Raw genomic sequence first — 23,443 nt, 5'->3', positions numbered from 1 at the left:
ATCCTGGTATTAAAATTTTATTGCGGTAAATATGTTTTCCTTATGTCGTTGATAGAACAATTTTTGCAAAGAACTTTTTTAAATTGTCTTACTTTAGGAACAACCATTTGCGTCTGTATAGAACTTAGATATAACAGAAACCAAAGCTTTTGTGGCAGAAACTATATGGAAAACCCGATATTTGTACCATCATACGATTGGGTTTCTTCATTTAGGTTAGTTATCTCTTTAGCGCATAGTTGATCCAGCGTGCATTACCGCGTTTGTTCTTTTTCAAATTGTTCTTTTGCTTTTTAAACAAGGGTTTATTTCGTACACAATTATTATTGATGTTATGATATCAAGTTAAGAAAAATGAGATGAATGAAACACTGTAGTATATGACGCATAATATCTATAAAAAATCCCGTAATGAAGAAAATTATGAATTACCAGCAATCTTATAAAAAAACTGCTCCAGATTGAATAAGTAACAAATTATATTTTTTCAGAAACTTTTTATATACGTGAACAAATTTGAAAAAACTAAGCTTTTTGTATTTTTAACATTTTTTTAAACATGAATAATTCAATTGAATTTTAAATACAAGTAAAATAATTATATTAAATAAACTAAAGTAAATCAATAATTACTAATTAAGACAAAGCAATACCTTTCATTTTCAAAACACACCGGGACTTAACACACCGTATTTTCTAGAGGTCTCACTTAAATGATTCTGACTGTTAATGGGACGTTAATCTAATCAATAAACCAACCACACCCTAAGACGTCGATGTCTCCATTCAGCAATAATCAAAATCTGAGTTTTTTCTTTACCAATTTGTCGCTATACGAGATACGATATTCATATTATTTCGATGATATCAAGAGTTCATGAAAAAAAATCCTCGGGAATCGACCTTTCAATCTCGTAAAATAATGATCTTGAGGCATTTTAGTAATAGCTCCGAGCTTGATATCTTTGCATACATATAGAGTAATTATGATTTCTTTCAATACATCCTACAACTTTCCCTCAGGGAACACCACATTAAAGAATAAAGCAATTATCTCGCCATTATCAAGAAACTATTTTATGTCAGTTTGCATCAATAGTCAAAGACGGGCTCAGCATGTTTTTTACATCATACAGCGTTTATTAATTCTGAGAAAATTGGATTGACTCCAGCTAATAAAATCCCTTTTGACTATCAACAAATAGGTATGAAGTGTTTCAGATCAGACTTGTCGAGTATTATTAAGCTTATTGAACGGCACGTAATTTTGCTATCAATCAGTATGCAGCAATACGTGTGTTGTCAGTAATCAGTCATGGCGACAGATTGAGACATCAGTGAAAAGGAAAAAAGACCGTTTTCCTTGAGCTGAAAATCGAGGGAAATTGAACACTTTAACGATTATTTCCGTTCAGTAAACATAAGTTACGAACGGTAGAATTGATAACAAGTTTTAATAGTCATTTTCTGATCTACGTCTCCAGTAGAGTATATGCATACAGTTATCGGATTGAGGCCCAACGATTGGATTATGGCGGGAATTGGACAAAGACGGCCACAAATTGCCATCTTACTGATTTAGATTATAGCTTCTGATGTTCACTTTGACGCTTGTAATTAAATGTCAAAAACGACGACTGATGAATGCCGTCCCCTGAATTACACTACAATGTATATGTCGACGAGCACGTGTTCGATACGAAAGTAAGGCTTATTATACACTGCCGACACGAAAAGAAAGATCACGTGGTAGGATTTTAGATCGATAGCGAATTGTCCTTCTGTATGTATACGATGGTATGCTATATATTCTTGCATTTTATTCATGTGTTATATCATACTTCATCTAGGTTAATGTAACTACAGATGGTATTTGATATCATTTATGACAAGAAAACGTGATTTATGGAAATAATGATACCAGAAGGATACTAATCAGGAATAGGAATCGTACTAGTTCTAAAATAGTGATTTGAATGGAACATGATTTAAATGCAAAACATGTGCAAATATCATTGAGCTTTTTCACATTCTGACCTTTTCTCAATGCTAATAGAGTATAACTCCATTAGATACCCAAACTCATACGTAAATGATAAGATCAGGTAAGAAGCAGCAAGATGAAGCCGAATACATATTACGTTTGTTTCCATCTTTAAATTCTACCACTGATTTTAAAAGCGCAAGGAAACACGTAAAATTAGGTCAGGTAGTATAAAAAAATTCTGTTGGTTTTGAGGTATTTTAGACAGCATATATCAAGTAGGTTTAACTGAAATATTGTGGTCACGCTTAGAAAACAGAAAGAATCACGTGGCTATGGTCGGGAAGTTTGGTAACCTTTGACACTTGAACTTTATATTGGATTCTGACACGGAACATTTCTTAATTCTATAAATTCGTAGTAGGTACAGTTTCATTTGAACTAATAAAGCCTTCGACATAGACTGAACATCACATTTTACGCGACCGAGGACGTTTGTTTTAGTGTGGAAATGTAATAAAGAGCCTTTCACAGTTTGACAAGTAGGCAGAAATCTCGTTTTCTACTGTTCGGTTAAATCTATTGATGTAGATTTCTTCATATCAGAACATTTATCGCTTCGACAGTAATGAAAAAGAGATTAATCCATCTATAGGATTTCTATTAGATTCCTGCTATATACTGGGCGACAATCACGTGATACGACTTCAATCTCCCGCCGCCCGATTGCTACAGCGTGTAGCAGACGACACTGAACATGTTGTCATAGTGACTCAGATAAGTCGGTAAAAACGACGAAATCACATACTAATTCGGTAATTACTACGATAATTTCCTTTCTTGTCTTATTGACGTATCGTAAAAATGTTAGAATGGAGTCCGGGGCTTGTGTTAGACCAACACAATGTGATTAGGTTATTGTTCAAGCCATTGTAGATCGCGCCAAATGGTTTTTACCAAAAATGAGTATACATTTGTTTCAATTTATACTAAAAAATAAGCTGTAAATACAAGTCCTCGTTGCATTCGAATGAAAATTCATAAGTTCCATTCATCTGCCTTAACAACCTTTTAACCTTTTAACCTTTTGATTAAACGCTACATTCACTTTTATATTTAATATTATTATTTATTCCAGTTGTTAATTACTTTTTTATTACTAAGAATTGCCCGTCTTATGAAATGCTGAGAACATCTAAACCAAGTCGACAAAATGTTGAAAAGATGGCTAGATGAAACCTTGCATATAATTTTTGCCAGACTAGAAAAATAGTTAGGATTAGAGAACAACTCAGATTTATCATCAAGATCTGTCATATCAACATCGATCAATGGCACTTAAAAGTCAAACCCGACACTGGAGTCAGGCTGAAGGCGTCCTATCAAAACCATCATACATGTCTGACGTATCAAATATGGAAAAATGATATTTCCAAAAAAATAAGATTTCTTCTTGATTTCGAACTTTAACGTATACATAGTCATCTTCATGGAGTTTGCTCTGATTGAAAATCGTAAGATGAACCCATAACACATGGTGACACCATTGCCAGTAATATAAGCTTTATCGTACACATGGTGTAAATTCGGCGTGAGTATTCGCGTGAGGATACGTCTCGCGAGAATCGATGAGACTGATTTAAATTCCCAGTTCCCAAAAAATAGTCGTCGCAGAACTATTTTGACTACATGTACATATAGTATAGGGCTTTGGCGTGTATATAACAAAATCGGTGTCTTAGCAATAGTCAGCAACTACAACAGAACTATTGGTATATGACATTTATGTTGCTTTTAAAATCAGCTGGTATACCACGAACCCGAATAAGTAAACGTATCCGTATCGGTCATGGAGAAATCATTTATTCGACTTATATCCATAACATTTGTTTTAATAACACCAACGTTTGATAATGTTACATAAATCACCAATTTTGTTAAGACGTCTCTGAATGACATGGATAATCGTACAATTGGATTGCCACATGTATTTATAGATATCTACAGTTTAACAAGTGCTGGTCAAATGCTACACACAACATTCAAACAAATTTCTGCAAATAAAGTTTTTAGAAATAACGTCATTTTTAAAAGTAACGTCATTCGGACATTAGCCAATAATTTGCCGGAATATATAATTCCTTTATTTTGCGAGTAGTTATTGCAAAAGATTTAAATTTTAATTTTGATGTAAGAAAAAACAATGTCCTATTTGTGACATTTATGTACATATACCTGCTCCAAATTCACCTCTGATGCGGTTTCATCGTTGAAATAATGATTTTTATAACTGATGATCATCTTTGTGCTCGAATTTGCCTTGATAAAAACCAAAATACTATTGTTTTTGAGGGTTTTTTTTATATATGTACCCTATATGTACGTTCTTAGGAAATAGCATTGGGCTCAGTAGACTCAACTGGCCATTGTAAATTCACAACTACGCCGCCGAATACTACAACAGGGCACCCTGGGTAGTATATTGAATAGAATTATTCGGAGATATCGAATTTTGAACATTTCACGTTGAACATGTTATGCATTTGCTGAACGTTTATCGTGCTTTTGGCACTTAATACAGTCGTATTCTTTGTTCATGCGTTTGTTTGGCGGGCAGCTATTCTTTCACAGGTAATTGCCTAAATAAATCTATTTACATGCACATAACTAGGTACTTGGGTCTGTATGTGTTACCTTAACAAACTCAAGTCACAAAATGCTTCGTATGTCCCTCTTAAATGCTCCTTTTCTCCTAAATCGAGTAAAAAAGTTTATCAGACATTCTGCCATATCTTTACAACTACAAATCGCGAGTGCATGCGTTCACCGATTAGGGTAAAATATGAACGGCTACACGAGTATATGTGTAGTTACCTGTACAGTTAATTTAATAACTCTGTATTGTTATAGGAAACATGTACGGAAAGAAACGCATAAGTATATTGAGAGCTAGATTTTTAAGACTTGAAAATCCGAAAGAGTGTTTAATGCGAAAAATCTAGTAACAGCCATAAGCATACACAATTTACCGTCTGTACATTGTAATATAAAAATCATGCTGTCAGTTTGCATTTCGAATTCGTCACTTCCAATCAACATCTAGAAAACTGATTTTCTATTATTGTCAACTACAATCTGTTTCTGTTTGTCACTTTACAGCCGTTATACTTTTACGTATCCTCTAGGAATGTACACAGCAAATGTCACAGTGCAACAGCTTTGGTGTTTCAGGCGTGGTGTCACTCATTTTAAGTTAATCAATTATCGCCGAACTATTACAAATTAACTATTTCGTGACCTGATTATTGGTTTCTTATTTTTCAGATTCCGTCAAGGATTTATTCGAGTTTTCTGTTGCTGTCCGTGTATGCCATGTAAACGCGCGCGCAACACGATACGACATGGGAGGACTCTGTTTCCCGCTGGTCAGTACACAACGACTGAAAAATACGACCGTAATGGGTCCATGATGCAAACTATGACAGATTACGTGGATGATCACAACAGTGCGGTCACGAGAAAAGACAAGAAAGGAAGGCGGGACAGTGACGATTACCTGTAAATATTACCTGTAATTGTCTCCCTTTTATCCATTGTCCACCCTTTACTGGCCTTTTTGTTACTCTTGCCAAGTCGGTCAAAGCATTCAGTGGCATCTCTTTCTCCTGGAACCTAATGTTGCCAATTGACTGCAGAATGATTGTTTTTCATTGAAAGTGTTGTGTGTGCGTGCTCATTCGGGTATTTTTGTATGAATGCTTGTCTGCAGAACACCAAACACTCTCATTGCACGATGAAATGAGGATATTTCCAAACTACTGCGACAGGAAATGCTATCACCAGCGTCCTATTGGTCTCATTGGAAGGAAGGAGTAGTGGCTTCAGAGACCTGTTTTCGTTATCAAACACGATGTTAATATATGGAATTCAACAATATGTGTATGTATTCATTGTTTTCTTATCATGTGCCATGACTTTTGTTAACTGATGTTTGGTGTAACGTTAAACGGCTAGTGATACCCGAGAACATGTCAATCAGGAACACGTTCCGTGTAATATATGCACATGAAAAGCGCTGCGCGAAACTGACCGACATATTATAATCAATGAAACCGGACATGTGTAAGGTAAACCCGGACATAATCATGTTGTATGTGTAGGGCACTTACTCTTTCCTTTTATTGTAGAACTAAAATATCATGGCGATGTGAACCATATTCCAACATGTTTTTTCAGAAGAACCCTTAGTGCTGTTATTACATTTAATATGCTTAATGGTTATAGTAATATATAGTTATATCACGGGAAGAAATGTTCACGTGTTTTTGTTAGTTTCTAACAGTGGAAGTTTATACATGTTATCTAACTTGTTGTTCTTTTTATTTTAATCGCAGGGACTAAAATTCGCAAAAATGACCTTCACCTTGACTACAGCGATACAGTAAATAAACATGCTTTAAGTTATATTCTTACCCATTACGTATGAATATGGACATAGAAACAGTGTGGTATCAGATTCATATATGATTTATAAGTATGGATCAGGTATTGCTGGTAAGGGAAAGTTAAGTTTAGAAAAAAAAATGCCTGGCATTGATTTCCACTTTTAACAATTAGTCAGGCTTGTTAATTTAAATCTAATATTCATAACTGTCTCTTTGATGTTTTACAATTTGATCAGAAGATAATCTGTGTCACTGAGCATTAAGATGATTAATTTTGTAAAGTAAGCATCTTCACGGTTTTTTTTTTTGTTTTTTGGTTTTTTTTTCTGTATTTGTATTTCTACTGCAGAAATGATTTTCCATTTGCAGACAGAGCTAGCATCATAAAACATTATTTGTAGCCCTTCTTACATTTCTATTACGTTTGTCCTTCCTCATATTATCATTGATATTACATGCATTACTTCGCTGCATTTTCCACTATCTCTACCACTTCAGTTAGTATATGTGTTTGTTATGCTCTACCATTATATTTTTCTATGATACAGTTTTGTATGTATATATTGTTCTTAATTCAGATCATTTGATGTATAGCATTGTTGATCATACTATCTATTAATATATAGAAATGTTACATTGTAATGTTCGTGCGTAAGTACACCATCGTTATAATGCCATAAAGTGTAAATATTATTTACATGCGATGTTAATATATATAATATCTGTAGACAGATCACAGATTAAATATTGAAATTGTATTTATTTCATTGATTGTAATTGTTATTTATTGACAATATAAACAATTAAGAATTTTAATCAGGTTTACTAGAGGTAAGGAAGGCTTTATTTATTGTGATAAGTTAACACTGATTGATAACATGTTAGTCTATATATATTGAATGTATGAACATGTTGTAAATGCGTCCTGTTACAGAATGATCATATTTGTTTAAGACTTCATATACATATAAATGATGTGCGATTGGTTTTTAATTTATTATGTTTTTCGATAAGACTGTGTATATAGATGTATAATTTTGAATAATATAATATATTCTATTTTTTTCTGTAAATACGAATAAGCGTGCGGATGATACTAATTATGTTAACTGCAGTGAGGTGCACGGACATCAGTTACCAAGGTTACCAGTATATATAGAAACTGCAGTGAGGTGCACGGACATTAGTTACCAAGGTAAACAGTATCTAAAGAGACTGCAGTGAAGTGCACGGACATTAGATACCTAGGTTACCAGTATCTATAGAAACTGCAGTGAGGTGCACGGACATTAGTTACCTAAGATACCACTATCTAGTGAAGTGCATGGACATTAGTTACCTGGGTTGACAGTATTTATAGAAACTGCAATGAGGTGCACGGACATTAGTTAACAAGAATAACAATATCTATAGAAACTGCAGTGAGGTGCACGGACATTAGTTACCTGGATTGACAGTATATATAGAAACTGCAGTGAGGTGCACGGACATTAGGTACCTGGATTGACAGTATATATAGAAACTGCAGTGAGGTACATGGACATTAGTTATTTACATTAGCAGTATCAATAGAAACTGCAGTGAGGTGCGCGGACATTAGTTACCTAATTTACCAGCATCTATTGAAACTGCAGTGAGGTGCACTGACATTTCTACCTAGTTTACATGTATCTATAGAAACTGCAGTGAGGTGCACGGACATAAATTGCCTGGGTTAACAGAATCCATAGAAACTACCGTCAGGTGATGGGTATTAGATACCAAGATTAATAGTATCTATAAAAACTACACAGATATACACGGACAGTAGGTGTCTAGGAAAACGGTCTCTATAGGTATAAGTGTTATCCAAAGTTTTCTGACAATCTGATCTATTTACATAATTTTCAATATTAATGTTTTGATAAATAATTAAATGGTAAAAAGATATTTAAATGTTAAGTCAAATTGCAACTTGCATAAGTAGATAGATAGCATGACCATGTGTTTTCGAGGTTGAATACGTACATTGAATGTCTTTTACGAGATCAGATTTTGAAGATGACAGGAAAATGTTGAAAAGAAATACACTGAAAAGTTTGTCAGGCTGTAGTCCGAGTATAAACAATGCAAATTGTGAGTATGTTGGAGTTTGCTTTAAATACAAGAAATTCTATAAACGATCATTATGTTTTTCAGCAAGTGGATTTTTATGAATATCTGTATACATATTATAGACATTGTTGAAGTGATCAATAACCATGCTTACAGTTCTTATTGTTCAATATGTTTGTTCTGCTCTGCAATAAATTGTGACTCGTTTAACTTGAATTTTGAACTGTTTCACTTCCTCTCCTGTACACTTTTCCCATGGTCATAACATGTATCAGCCTAAAGTCATGGATTAAAGACCAATGACAATGATGACAGCAAATCTACTTTTTAACGGTGCTGGTTCAAGGTGGTACGGTTCATTGACTATGCGCTCCATAGAATTCAAGTAAAATCGAGGTCAAGTTACAAAGTATGTGAAAAATATATAAGATACTCCGAAAAAGGATTCCACGATAAAAAGGTTTTTTTCCAATTCTCATTTTTTTCGAATGTTTTGATTAAGCTGCATCGAAATACTGTTTTCCAGTAATTTAATTTCGTCATTAAGATGGCTTATTTATCAAATTCGAATTCGATTTTTAAAGAAAGGTTATTATAGAATATCTATTTACTAGGCAAGAACAGATTAATACAGGCATAGAGAAACATAAGAATCAACATTTATTTACGGTTTCCTGATAAAATCGATAAGGTTTAACACATTTCAGAGGATTTGGATATAAAAATGATATGTTATGTGGGAAAACCGAGCGGCGTAATGGACAGATAATAACGAAATAAATAGATAATAACAAATAATAAATGGTATTATCAAAGAATGACAGATTTAAACTAAAATACTAAGGAACTATACTGTCGTTTTTAATGTCTCCTTAACGAAAATTAAGTATACCTTCACCGACGTTGAGGGACATTTATACCTTATTACGGATGAAACAGTATTCAAATTAGAGATAAGGAGTTATAGAATTATATACATATGTAGTAGATATTTATTAAAAAGACCCTCCAGTAATTCCATACTTTAGATAAGATCATACACTTATAATTCTAAGTAAGAACACAAATAAGACAAATATTGGAAATGAGAAAGAAGTTCAAAGCTGGAACAAAATGAGACAATTTTTTTAAAAAAATACTGTCTAACGAACTAAGGTCGACTAGAGTATAGAGAAAAGCAACATTTTACATCTCTAATACCCAGAGACGGAAAGGGAAAAAACAAAAAGAATTGGAGATTGGAGAAAAGGACATCCTCGATACTCCAGAGGTTACTATTACTAACGCTATATCCACCCCTTGGCTATCTCATAGCAATACATGTTATTTAGTTCTTTGAGATATATCAAAGGTATCGTGTAACGGTACACTGTGGTTGACTCTGTGGCGGTGAAGTAGGGCGTCGCTCTCTATGTAGTCTTCGAAGGAAGGCTTTGCAGGCCTGTGATTGGTCAGCTTTTTCTCCTGAACTGCCTTCAGTTTAACTATGATAGTCCAGGTAATAGTAACCTCTAGAGTATCGAGGATGAGAAATCCTTCCGCATGAGGTGAAGCAGATTTATAAAGGTCAAATGATCAATAATGAAGAACGGGGACAAAATGGACAAACTACAAATATCAAAGGGTTATTTCTGTAGAATATATTCAGATCTTTAAGTCATATGTGATACAGCAGATTTCTGACGTCAACTAATAAGTAGGTTGTTTTAATGAATAATTGATATAAAAAAAGCTAGTGTTTAGAGGTTTTTTTAATCCTGAAGGGACTGAACTGATAAAAAAATGGAATTCCCTCTTTATTTGAATATTTATTGGAATACTGGAAAAATAAATAAAATATGATTATAGAATCTTATAAACCTCTTTCTCTATTTCTCCAGCGTTAAGGAGTGAGATACGATGTTCAAAAGCAAATTTTATATGGACTTGTATGGTAGCTCATTAGACTCAAATGATTTCACAGAGAAATCGCTAGTGGAAGTGAACGCAGTTAACATATCTTCTCTGGAGAAGGTGGCTCACAATATTGATACAGCTGTTTCCTACATTCAGGATCTTGCTAAATAGGATAGTATAGGTGTGGATTATGACGCTGTTTTAACATTCTAACACTCCTCGTCAATAGCAGTCAGGGTCCTTTTGATATCTTAATCAATAATCGATTAGCCAGCAAGGCTCATTGGTGGAGGTAATATTTCCGCCATTTTGCCAGAAATCGACTTGGCTGTAAATATTGAGAAACAAACTTTAAGTACAAAACACGGTATTCTAAATTGTGGAAAAATATCATTGCATGTGGTTTACAACATTTATACGATATTATATTTACAGTCAAGTTTGTTTTATTTTTTCATTTCTGTTATACCCACGCAGGTATTATTAAGTATAATTATCATTTAGCATTATCAATTATAAGACGAAATTTGTTCCGTACACTAACATAAAAATTAACGAAACCAAGCCGCGTTTTTGTATGATTTGAATAACTTTAGCATGTACAGAGAAATATTGATCCTGGCTGAATTGCAGTCATGAGTGACGTTAAACAAAGGCATGTTTGTACTGAAAACATGCGAGAGTTAATGAAGTTTAGAGTACGGTTCCCCACTAGAATAGCTCCTCATCCCCTTACAGTCAGATACTCAGATAAACACAGAACACGTTATAGAGACCGTATAGAACTTAACAATGCAGTACTGTAATCTTATCGCTGTCTCCCGTATTTCATGCGCTTCAAATCATTCAAATCTTATTACTGAATTTCCAAAGTCAAAATTAGGTGATGATTACGTAAAAAGGTACCAATGTGCTTTCAGGCTTGGAAAAGAAAGCACGAAAAGACGAAAATGGGATTTATCTCCTCTGCTTAAACGGACATGTCATCGATAAAATGTTTTACATCGGGGACACGTATTTTATTCAGACTAACATGATTTACATACCCTTGAGAGAACGCCTAGCATGTTCTATATCTCATCGTTAAGTGGGCCAATGTCCCTGTCTTAGATACTAGTTATGGTCCCATCAATTAACTTTGGCACGGTGATGGAACATGGCATTTAGTAACGTCTATTCTATGTGAACTTTCTCCAATAAATTGAGAGCGATAATTTGTTGGATATCTTTCGGTATTTCTAAAGAGCAGAACATACACCCAGCATGTGAGGCTAATTATCGAGACAGCGTACTAATGTAACTATTATTGCACTACAGATAATATATTTGAACTTTATGCAACCTCATTGTCCGTGTTATCGTTCTGAGAAGGAATAACAACGTAAATCTAGTTTATTGTACGGCAGTCTTTGACATCGGTGCTATTCCCAAATTTGATAGTTGAATAAGTCATCTGAATAATTAAATAGGTTTCCTTGGTCATTGCTCCTACTACAAAACTATGTAACTTTACCAGCTTATTGCGCACTTTTATCTGGATTATCGAGATCTGGTAAAAAATAAATATATTGAGATACAAATTTCTAAGCATTAAAGATATATAAAGTAACCGAGTTGCAGATCTGAAAAGTAATGAACTAAAGCCCGAGGATAGAACCAGGTGTTTCGCAAGACAACGCGTTATCTACTTCAACGACGACTCCCAATCCTAGGTCAAAACGCAACCTCTTTTGAAGACAATAAAAAGTAACTATCATAAGCTTATACTATTAGCCTGTGGGAATTGTCTCAATCATACAGCTATCCCTGACTTATCACGCAAATTACCCAACCTTTGTTCAGTTTGAGTGCGCATCCGGTGCAAGAGTATGTTCTTTATACTGGATAAGCAGCCGTCTTATTCGCGTGGCAACACCAATATCGTTCATCTGTAATGAAGCCCCCAAGCGACTTCTCGATCCCGATATCATACTCCAGATGATACCGATATATTACCGTGTTTATTCATTCTTTCATTTATTCATAGATCCACGACATCATATACCCTCACAGCGCCATTGTTCCCTACTACATTCATAAATCTAGCTAACTCTGTACAAGCATATCCAGGATTATTCGTGATTATATTGTTCACATGCACTCTGAGTATATGTTGATATGTCGTGTTAATCGGTGCTAAACGACGATTACGATTTTTTTTAAACCAAACCTTACCTTATAAAGTCTGTTTCAGCTTCGATTAATAGAAACTACGCACTTGCAATTCCAACAATGCATTCTATTCATCAGATTTGCCAAAAGAAACCTAGTGACATTTATGGAAACCTTGATCAATACGGCGTCTGAATCAATCTCAATCCACTTGTTCTGTTCTATGCTGAGATCGCGGTACTTTGTGTTGAGTGTTTGTGGATGTTTTAGCTGATGTCCAATACTTTTTTGTGGTTTTACTCCAGATAACATATCGGTTGTGTCAGCCTGACTATTGATGCCGCTCCATCTGTCCTGGATAATTGCCGTCATTGGCGTTATTACGGCTGATGAATTGTCTAGTAACTGCCATGACAGGACTTCCGTTTTAGTTTTACCTGCTTGGTGAAGCGTCTGTGTAACCAAGATGGAGCCCAGCGACTAAGAAACGTGATAACACATTTGGAAGCGGACAAGTCCAATAATCTAATAAATTAAACTAGAGTCAGTGATAAAGAGATCGGGAAATTACTAGGGAAAGTATTGTATTTTACTAATGACAGACACCTAGCACTTGAAACTCTAAGAGCCTATAAAGAAAAGTCCTTATTTAGGCTAGTTATGATCAAACATGTCTGGAATGTTACAGACGTTACAGTTTAAATATTTTCTTGACACAATTTTTTAAGGATCTAAGTTTAATATGAAGTAAGGAGGACAAGTCGTTTGCTTTCATTTTTTTACCTCGTTTTTATGATATTGCCGAGCATTCTAGGACAGAAAATCACAAGCAAAGTTTATTTCAAAATCCGTAAAGTAAGAAAGTAAAATCTGACGTCCACAAATAATATTCGACATGAGTATGACACAAATAAAAATGTCAAGTTAGTCAAATACCTTGGAACAATAATCTTCCATGTTATTTGTTACATTTGTCTTGTCATCCGTGTTCGACAAGTCTGTGATCTCACAATGTCATGATACATATGTATAGTTAATGATGATTTATAATCGACAGGTGAGATGGCACTGGAAGATAAATTACAGGTGAGGTGATCACCAACACCTTATAACCACACGATAGATAGAGAATGCTTTGCCGCCTTTTGCGGTTCATCTCGTGATGCAATCAGAAAAGACGGTAAACTATCTAAGCCATCAACGTTAATAAAAATAAAAGGTTGGAAATCTCTACGACCATTTTCTGAGTTCACCTTGTAGGCGTTTAGATTTGGCTTGGAAACTGTGTTAGTAAAAATACTATTTTAGTCCTTTAAATCACAGTGAGTAAGACCCCATTCATGTGTAAAACAATCTTTATATATTCTTTGATACTGTGGATTCCCTCATAGCGTAACGTGCACGTCAAGCTGACAATCCAGGTAAGGATCGATGTCTGCGTCCATGATCTAACGAAGTTGACCAAACCACTACACTATCGGTTTCAAGGGATACATCATAAGCTCTTTCATATGTGAACACGAAGGATAGGGATATTCTACCCGAGGGTAATAAATGTGGTTACAACATTTTGTGATCCCGAGGGCGAAATATCCCTATCCTTCATATCCACATATGGAATTTCTCGAATACCTCGACGTTGTATTGCAAGTTTACAACTGATATCCCACCATTTTGAAATAAGTTCGAAAAAAAATGTGACATGCAAATGTGTAAGTTCTACATACATGAAAATAACGTGATATTTTCAACGCAAATTCCGTTTCTTACAGTAACACCAGCCTAGTTTCAAAAATAAAAATATCAAAATTATCGAGAAAATAATAATCTAATTGACGCCGTGACGTCACGAAGTTGTATTGCATGGGTAGCCATGTAACACAGCCTCATGCGACATAAATGTATTGTCCGAGACCAGCCGGTATTACGTTCGTAGGTATGAGAGAAAGCATGCTATTGTATGATATTTTTGAAACCAGGTTGGAAAATACAGTTCTGACATCTATGACCTTTATACATCCCAGCTGGTATTTCTGTTTATCTGGTAAGGCATGTGGAAAATTTTGGTTTAGACTTAGGCATCTGGAAAATATTAGTTTATACTAAGGCATCTGGATTTATAGGTTTAGACTAAGGCATGTGGAAAAATTTAGTTTAGACGAAGGCATGTGGAAAATAATGGTTTAGACAAAGGCATGTGGAAAATATTTTCTTAGATTAAAGCATCTGGAAAATATTAGTTAAGACTAAGGCATGTGGAAAAAATGGTTTAGAAAAAGGCACATGGAAAATTTTGGTTTAGACTAAGGTATCTGGAAAATATTAGTTTATACTAAGGCATCTGGATTTATTGGTTTAGAAAAAGGCATGTGGAAAATATTGGTTTAGACAAAGGCATGTGGAAAATATGGTTTAGAAAAAGGCATGTGGAAAATTTTGGTTTAGACTAAGGTATCTGGAAAATATTAGTTTATACAAAGGCATCTGGATTTATTGGTTTAGAAAAAGGCATGTGGAAAATATTGGTTCAAACTAAAGCACGTGGAAAATATTGATTTAGGAAAAGGCAAGTGGAAAATATAGGTTTAGAAACAGGCATGTGGAAAATATTGGTTAGACAGCTAAATATGTGATTTTCCTATACAATTATATATAGGAGCAAGAAAAAGTCGAAATGGTAATAATATATGTGATATGTTTTACCCAAATGAGAGCACATATGTGCTGCATTAGATTATTTTTATTATTTTCCTTGAAATGTGTGCCTAATGTGTGGAAGTAATCAGTTACCCGGACAATACCGACTGATTCAAATACATGAGCCAGTATCAGTTAGCCTAGTTTAAACTAGAATAGAGACGTAAAATGTGATAAATAGAACATTCATTCTTTTGTGATAAATAGGAGGAGTTCTCGAGAGGTGGAAACTTTGATAATTTTCACTGTTTCGCCCTCGTGAGAAATATCGATGTTATATCCACCCACTGTAATTCATCAAGAAACTAGGAATAGCATCTATCTGCTTTATTTATCGTGAAATGTTTAAAACGTAAATTTGGTGCTTGCTGAGGTCATGATGACTTGAAAAATTCACTGTTGGATGATGAAGTCACTGGAACCGGTTAAGACAAAGAAGGACGGATACAAACAGCATGTTTTAATCTACTTTGAATAAAGAAAATAAACATAAAAGAAACATGATTCCATTTTAACAGGACAGGAATAATACGCTACTTTGGTGATCAGAACAAGCTGTAGCATTAGTTAGGTTTATTCATAACGCAATCCTCCACACAATGATTTACAAATTACTCGGACGCTATCAGTATCATTCCCATGTCAAACACGTTTAAATATCGTAGAATAGACTGCTTTTAATCATTATTGAAAATCATTGCGACAGGCCATGCAACATATGAATCTATATAAACATCGTTTTACTCCACACGGCAAACACCTGTACCATGCCTTGCTCAGATAAAACTTTAAATGTAAATATTGACATCCGCAACGGCTTATCTCTTTCCAGTTTCCGTGCCATACCGACTAATTATTGAAAATTGAACATGAAAACTATGTTCAAGTGTTGTTTCACAGGCTAAGTTACACACTATGATGCCTCTGAAGACGAACCACGTTAGCACAGGGAATGTTGGAAAGAAGAGGAAATCATAATGACATGAGATAAACTATTTATTGCCGTTTGGATAAGGCATGTCAAACATAGGAATGTATAAATACAATAAAACATTCCACGTAGTTTTTGTCTTGTTCGTCCCGCACTGTGGATATTGGTAGTCCATATATGTTGATATTGACCCAAAGGACAAGATACATAATGTAGTTTGTTATGTTTTATCTTTGTTTCTATGTATTGCGACTGGTGCAACCAGTAACATATATTCGAAAAAGTGCTTAATAGTCTACGAATGCAAAGTCCAGAGATTAATACCCACAAATAATCAATAATAATTTATTAGTAATAATAGAGATCATTACTGCCATGTAAGGAGCAATGATAGATAAGTCTTCACCTTATGTCAATCGTAATAATTTGAACTTCAATAAAAAATAAAATCCACACCAGTTTCGAGTTTTTAATCTCAAAAACAAAACATTTCCTTCAATCTCTAAGCATGTTTTACGAGGGTTGTAAAAAGTTACTTGATCACTTTTCAGAACCCCGAAATTGAAGCTCTTGTCAAATAGTAAACATATACGCAAGTTATGAAAGTCCACAAAAATTCACAGAAGTACGAGAACCTGTTTGCCCATGTGTTGGGCGCAAAGAGTGTATTCCAATTCAGTGAATTTTCAAGCAAATGTTGACGCCGCCGAACACGTTTTAGCGGACTCTCACAAAAGTTGGCAAACAAAATTTATTTCATAACCCGATGAAGTTAAAAAAAAAGTTACATCAATGCTTATAATTATTTTTTCAGACTACTCGATAACAAAAAATACGTTTAAACGTATGATACCATTGATTTTTCAAAGGATTATTTTTCTTAATCAATACGCGACATCGACGTATCTATTGTGACGTCATGAGAACGTCGTGTTTTCACGCCATTCTCGGAATGTTTCTTCATTTTTTTATTTTTTATTTTTATTTTTTTTTTATTTTTGCATAATTACATTACAACACAATGTACACAGTCACATAAAACAATATACAGGTACACATATATATGTATTCACAATCACATATCACTCGCGAGCACACATAAAAACACACATACACACACCCACACATCCTCACACCCCCACACACTCCCACCCACACTCGTGCAAGAATGTATACACAAATATTTCATTTTAAGGGAAAATTTTAGAATTGAATTCTATAATTGTTATATAAATAGCACAATATTAATATCAAGTGTATTGTTGTACTAGTTTAAAATACGTATTTGAACAGGCAATGTATTTTCAATCACAACTTACAAAATCAGTTATCCAGTAATAAAAAGATTATAATGATTTATCTTGAAATATCTTATATATTTTACTCAAATGACTTGGTAAATATCTAATGAAAAACACATTTCTAATACTCAAATGTACATGTATCATTTTACTCTCACACATATTCTCTGTCTCAAGCGCATACAACCACACACAGTAATCACGGATGTGCATAATGATATATTACATTTACATGATACGCGAAAAAAAACATTAACATTTTTGTTGCCATTTATTTTTTAAATAATACAGGACTAATTTATGGATAAGAAACTATGATTGAGTAATACAGAGTATTGTAGTTGGTTTCTTAATAAAATAAAGAAAATCAAATGGTTGGACCAGCATAAGTGATTGATTTTATTTCAGAGAAATCATTAGCTGAAAATATTTTGCCAATTTTCCCACAGTTTGTTAAATTTGTCAATAGTCATGTTTTTCTGGGCTAATGTTTTTTCAATATTAAATCTATACAAAAGGAAGTTTTTTATTTCATTTAACGTTATTTTATCATTTTTCCTGGATGAGCAATAAATAGAGTACTTTGTGTGGAGGATTATGAAATTGAGAGGATAAGAAGTTTGCAAATTTTCACTTTTACCAAAAAGAATAGAAGTTAAATTTAATTGAATAGTTTTATTTATTTTATTTTGTATCCACTCTATAAGCATCTGCCAAATCCTTGTAATATCATCACACTCCCAAAATAGATGTTGAATACTTTCAATTTCAGTTTTGCATATATTACATTTATTACAGTTTTTTATTCCTATGTTTTTTAGATAAGTGTTTACAGGCAAAATTCTATGTTGTAGTCTGTATTGGAACCATTGTATTGTAGTGTCTTTTGACAGTTTAAAGGTATTTTCATAAACTTGCTTCCAATTTTCAATATCAATATTTAAGTTTGAAGTCCATTTCAATTCAGCTGTATTTTTATTTTGTACGGAATTTATAAGTGAATTGTACATGTCTTTACATCCTTTCTTATTTTTTATCAGAATATTTATATGATTTGGAATAAAAGGTCTAGTTATATCAAAAATTTTTCCCTTTTCTATTTGGTTCGATCTTAGCGCAGTTTTGATTGATTCGCAAATTCCTCTATAGAACAAAAAATTGGAAGATTCTAAATTAAATTTTTGTTTGAAGCTTTCAAAATTCAAAAACATTTGATTTGAATCCATAAAGTCTGATATAAATTTTATACCTTTTTCGTACCATTCTTTATTGAAAAAGGATACATTATCTATTTTAAGAAGAGGATTATACCATACAGGATATTTTATAAATTCTTCAAGTGTTGTGATGAAGTCAGAATCAGATATGTTTGACCATGCTTGGAAAACATTTTCCCAAAATTTATTATTAGTTTTAACTTTTTTCAAAAAAACTGATCCCATATCTATAAACTTTGAAATTTTAAAATGTTCTGTTTCAAATATACTTATCCATTTTTTTTCTTCAGCCACTATTAGTCTTCGTAGCCAAGTTGATTTTAAACTTATTATAAATTTCTGGAGGTCAATCATTTTTAAACCCCTGTCCTCATAATTTTTAATCAATGTTTAATAATCATAGTATATGAAGAAAAATTATCTGGCAATCAAAAAGTCGGATTTAGTATGAAAACAAATAAAAATTAATTATTTAAAAAAATCCAAAATACAACATTGCAATGAATATTAATTTGTGATTCGTTAGCAAAAAAGGTAAATTCTGATAACATTGAAGCAATAGCTAGATGCATAGCAAGCAAATGGTTAGCTGAAGTCGAAATATTGTTCTAAAATAATTACATTCATTATGAAACAGAACCAGTTTTTCAATCAAATTCGACAGTTAGTGACACAAATATACCAACGTAAATAAGTATGCACCAATGCTGTTACTAAAGTATTGTGAACACCATTGTAATTAGAGTTGGAGGGCTTGTCATAATATATCTGAACATCTTAACCACTCGGCCTCATGACCATTTTGCACCTCCTTTGACCCTTTTACTGCTTCAGAAAAGGTTTCGAATGAATCACACCAACTTGTTATATTGATATCATTAATCACATCATAACTAACAAATAAGTCAAGCCAAGAAAACTGTGTGACTTATGTTATCAAATGAAAAGTCTCGCCCGTTTTCTATTGTGACCCTGGCTTAAGCTGTGTTAACTGCAACAAAGCCCTTTGTTTCTATCATACATAAAGTGAATAATCCATATTCAGAATTTCAAGAATTCTCTTAATCCTATTTGATAATCGAGTGTGTGGTGTGTGTCGTTTATGATTGAAACAAGAGGACTTAGATAAGGTTCCAGGTTAATTGTCAATCATTGCTATTAAGAGACACACTATTGCCTTAGGGGAGCCGTCAATTATCAAACCCTTGTTATAGTGCGATCGCGTCGCGTAGGGGATTGAAGTTAAACAACATTCCCAGTTGCGAATCTCGATTATGTCATAAGACTGCAGAGAAGAATTCCCCGTGCAAATCAATGGCCTGACATAGAACTCATGGATCTATCGGTAAACGGCCCATCGCCAGATCCCCAAGAGTGACAAACAAGCTGTGTGTAAAAGAAAAGATTATCAGAAACAATAATGCGTGTCAAACTCTGCAGCTATAACGCTTCGCCTCATCAAACGTCGGCCCCGCCTAATGGAGTTACAGGGGTCTTCCGGGTACAATTTGCAAATGTGCACAATTACGACGGAATCGACGTCAAAATGGCGTTTAATGATAAAATCATGCATCTTTAAGACTCCTGTCTGGCGACATAGAGTCAAATTAATGTTTAAACCTCAGACAGATACTGCTATTTCAGAAAGAACGTTTTATTAGCAAGGTCCTAATCACTGCAATATATATACCTGAGTTGATGGTCCGCACAGTTACAAGTTAGCGTCTTTAAATGTGAAGTAAGTCACTTCTATATTGGAAAGGTAAAGTAAATTAATATACATGTACCATGGACTTTTTAGGTTCAAGTCTTCGATCAAAAGTAAGATATTGTACCGGCATAGGTAAATAACAGAAATGAAAATAATGCTGACGACGGATTTTAGTATAAATTTTATTGATTTCAGTTTGCAAACAACGTTGAAATTCAACTTTTGGAGACATTTGTTTTCGTTTTTATTTTTGTTTGTTTTGTTTATTCGTTTGTTTTTACTTATTTCATTTTAATAATTATTGTAATTATATTTTTTCTATTCAAATCACCATATTGCCATAACAATGAATTCGCGAACACATTCGTTTAAACAACACCACATGCTTCAAATCTAAACATCATATTACCAGTCTTTCATATCTTCACAATGATAAAAAATGTTATTTTAGTATTAATAATAGCTATTTAGATTGACTCCACTTGTTTTATTTATCAAAAACTCATCTGCGTAGACATTTTTCATTTCTTTCATTAATTGTCCGATATGATGAATAAAGTCTTCTGTATATTTGATAAAGTTATATTTGCAATTCTAATTAAGTACAAAAGACTAAATTCTTCGACGTTGGAAAAACCGGAAGTGAATCTGCGTAATTTCATTGACTTGTTATTGACAATTACGGCGCTAATCCCCATGTTTGCATGATGCTTGACTCTAACGAGCGCTGCATTAGAGCGCCTATTTGTGTATGGAGCGGCGGAGATTGGTTGATAAGCTTGATGTGTTTGTTCCCACCATATCTCGGTAACACTTTAATACCATCAGCTCACTGATGATGGTGAAGACAAGATGAATTCGTAGAAATCGATTCTTCACAATTTCAGACATTTGTTTTGTATGTTATTCTGCTTCTTCGTAACCATATTACAGAATCCTCTAAAACTTTGGCTAAATACAAAGTCGTCCGGCCATTTCTAGAATTGACTGCGACAATAAACATGTAAATTAAGTTCATGATGATTTGATTTATTTTTATCTCTTACGTCACATCCACATTTGCCTCTGGATTGTGCTATAGTATTGATACCGATCCTTATTTCAGATTTCATGGACATCTTTCCTCATTTGTCCGTTGTTATTCGTATTTCTTCGACATCTTTCCTCTTTTGCCCATGTTGTTCGTATTTCCTCGACATCTTTCCTCATTTGTACCTTGTTGTTCGTATCTTCTCGATATATTACCTCATTTGTCCCTTGTATTTCGTATCCCTTCAACATCTCTCCTCATTTGTTCGTATCTCCTCGACATCTCTCCTCATTTGTTCGTATCTCCTCGACATCTCTCCTCATTCGACATCCCTCCTCATTTGTTCGTATCTCCTAGACATCTCTCATCATTTTTTCGTATCTCCTAGACATCTCTCCTCATTTGTTCGTATGTCCTCGACATTTTACCTCATTTGTGCCTTATTGTTCGTATCTCCTAGATACCTTAACCTGAAGGTGACTACTGGTACTTCCTAGAGTAGATACCTCACCTGTAGGTGACTACTGGTACTTCCTAGACTAGATACCTCATCTGAAGGTGACTACTGGTACTTCCTAGACTAGATACTTCATCTGAAGGTGACTACTGGTACTTCCTAGACTAGATACCTCATCTGAAGGTGACTACTGGTACTTCCTAGACTAGATACTTCATCTGAAGGTGACTACTGGTACTTCCTAGACTAGATACCTCATCTGAAGGTGACTACTGGTACTTCCTAGACTAGATACCTCACCTGAAGATGACTACTGGTTCTTCCTAGACTAGATACTTCATCTGAAGGTGACTACTGATACTTCCTAGACTAGATACCTCATCTGAAGGTGACTACTTGTACTTCCTAGACTAGATACTTCATCTGAAGGTGACTACTGGTACTTCCTAGACTAGATACTTCATCTGAAGGTGACTACTGGTACTTCCTAGACTAGATACCTCATCTGAAGGTGACTACTGGTACTTCCTAGACTAGATACCTCATCTGAAGGTGACTGCTGGTACTTCCTAGACTAGATACCTCATCTGAAGGTGTATACTGGTACTTCCTAGACTAGATACCTCATCTGAAAGTGACTACTGGTACTTCCTAGACTAGATACCTCGTCTGAGGATGACTACTGGTACTTCCTAGAGTAGATACCTCATCTGAAGGTGACTACTGGTACTTCCTAGACTAGATACCTCATCTGAAGGTGACTACTGGTACTTCCTAGACTAGATACCTCACCTGAAGGTGACTACTGGTACTTCCTAGACTATATACCTCACCTGTAGGTGACTACTGGTACTTCCTAGACTAGATACCTTATCTGAAGGTGACTACTGGTGACCTACTATATACCTCATCTGTAGGTGACTACTGGTACTTCCTAGACTAGATACCTCATCTGAAGGTGACTACTGGTACTTCCTAGACTAGATACCTCATCTGAAGGTGACTACTGGTACTTCCTAGACTAGATACCTCACCTGAAGGTGACTACTGGTACTTCCTAGACTAGATAACTCACCTGCAGGTGACTACTGGTACTTCCTAGACTATATACCTCACCTGTAGGTGACTACTGGTACTTCCTAGACTAGATACCTTATCTGAAGGTGACTACTGGTACTTCCTAGACTAGATACCTCATCTGAAGGTGACTACTGGTACTTCGTAGACTAGATACCTCGTCTGAGGATGACTACTGGTACTTTCTAGAGTAGATACCTCATCTGAAGGTGACTACTGGTACTTCCTAGACTAGATACCTCATCTGAAAGTGACTACTGGTACTTCCTAGACTAGATACCTCATCTGAAGGTGACTACTGGTACTTCCTAGACTACATACCTCATCTGAAGGTGACTACTGGTACTTCCTAGACTATATACCTCACCTGTAGGTGACTACTGGTACTTCCTAGACTAGATACCTTATCTGAAGGTAACTACTGGTACTTCCTAGACTAGATACCTCATCTG

General features: G+C 34.5%; 1 protein-coding gene across 1 annotated transcript in view; it reads left to right on the top strand.

Moving 5' to 3' along the window:
- Positions 1 to 6,760, top strand: part of LOC138323360 (tachykinin-like peptides receptor 99D) — an 82,555-nt gene extending 75,795 nt beyond the window's left edge. The window contains exon 5 of the mRNA XM_069267940.1: positions 5,309 to 6,760. Coding sequence (XP_069124041.1) covers positions 5,309 to 5,546 — 238 coding nt within the window. The 3' untranslated portion in view covers positions 5,547 to 6,760. The remainder of the gene's footprint in view (positions 1 to 5,308) is intronic.
- The last annotated feature ends 16,683 nt before the right edge of the window (positions 6,761 to 23,443 follow it).

This window comes from Argopecten irradians, chromosome 5 (genome assembly GCF_041381155.1).
Source record: "Argopecten irradians isolate NY chromosome 5, Ai_NY, whole genome shotgun sequence".
Taxonomy (NCBI): domain Eukaryota; kingdom Metazoa; phylum Mollusca; class Bivalvia; order Pectinida; family Pectinidae; genus Argopecten; species Argopecten irradians.
Note: the sequence above shows the minus strand (reverse complement) of the source record. Positions and strands in the feature narration are given on the sequence as shown.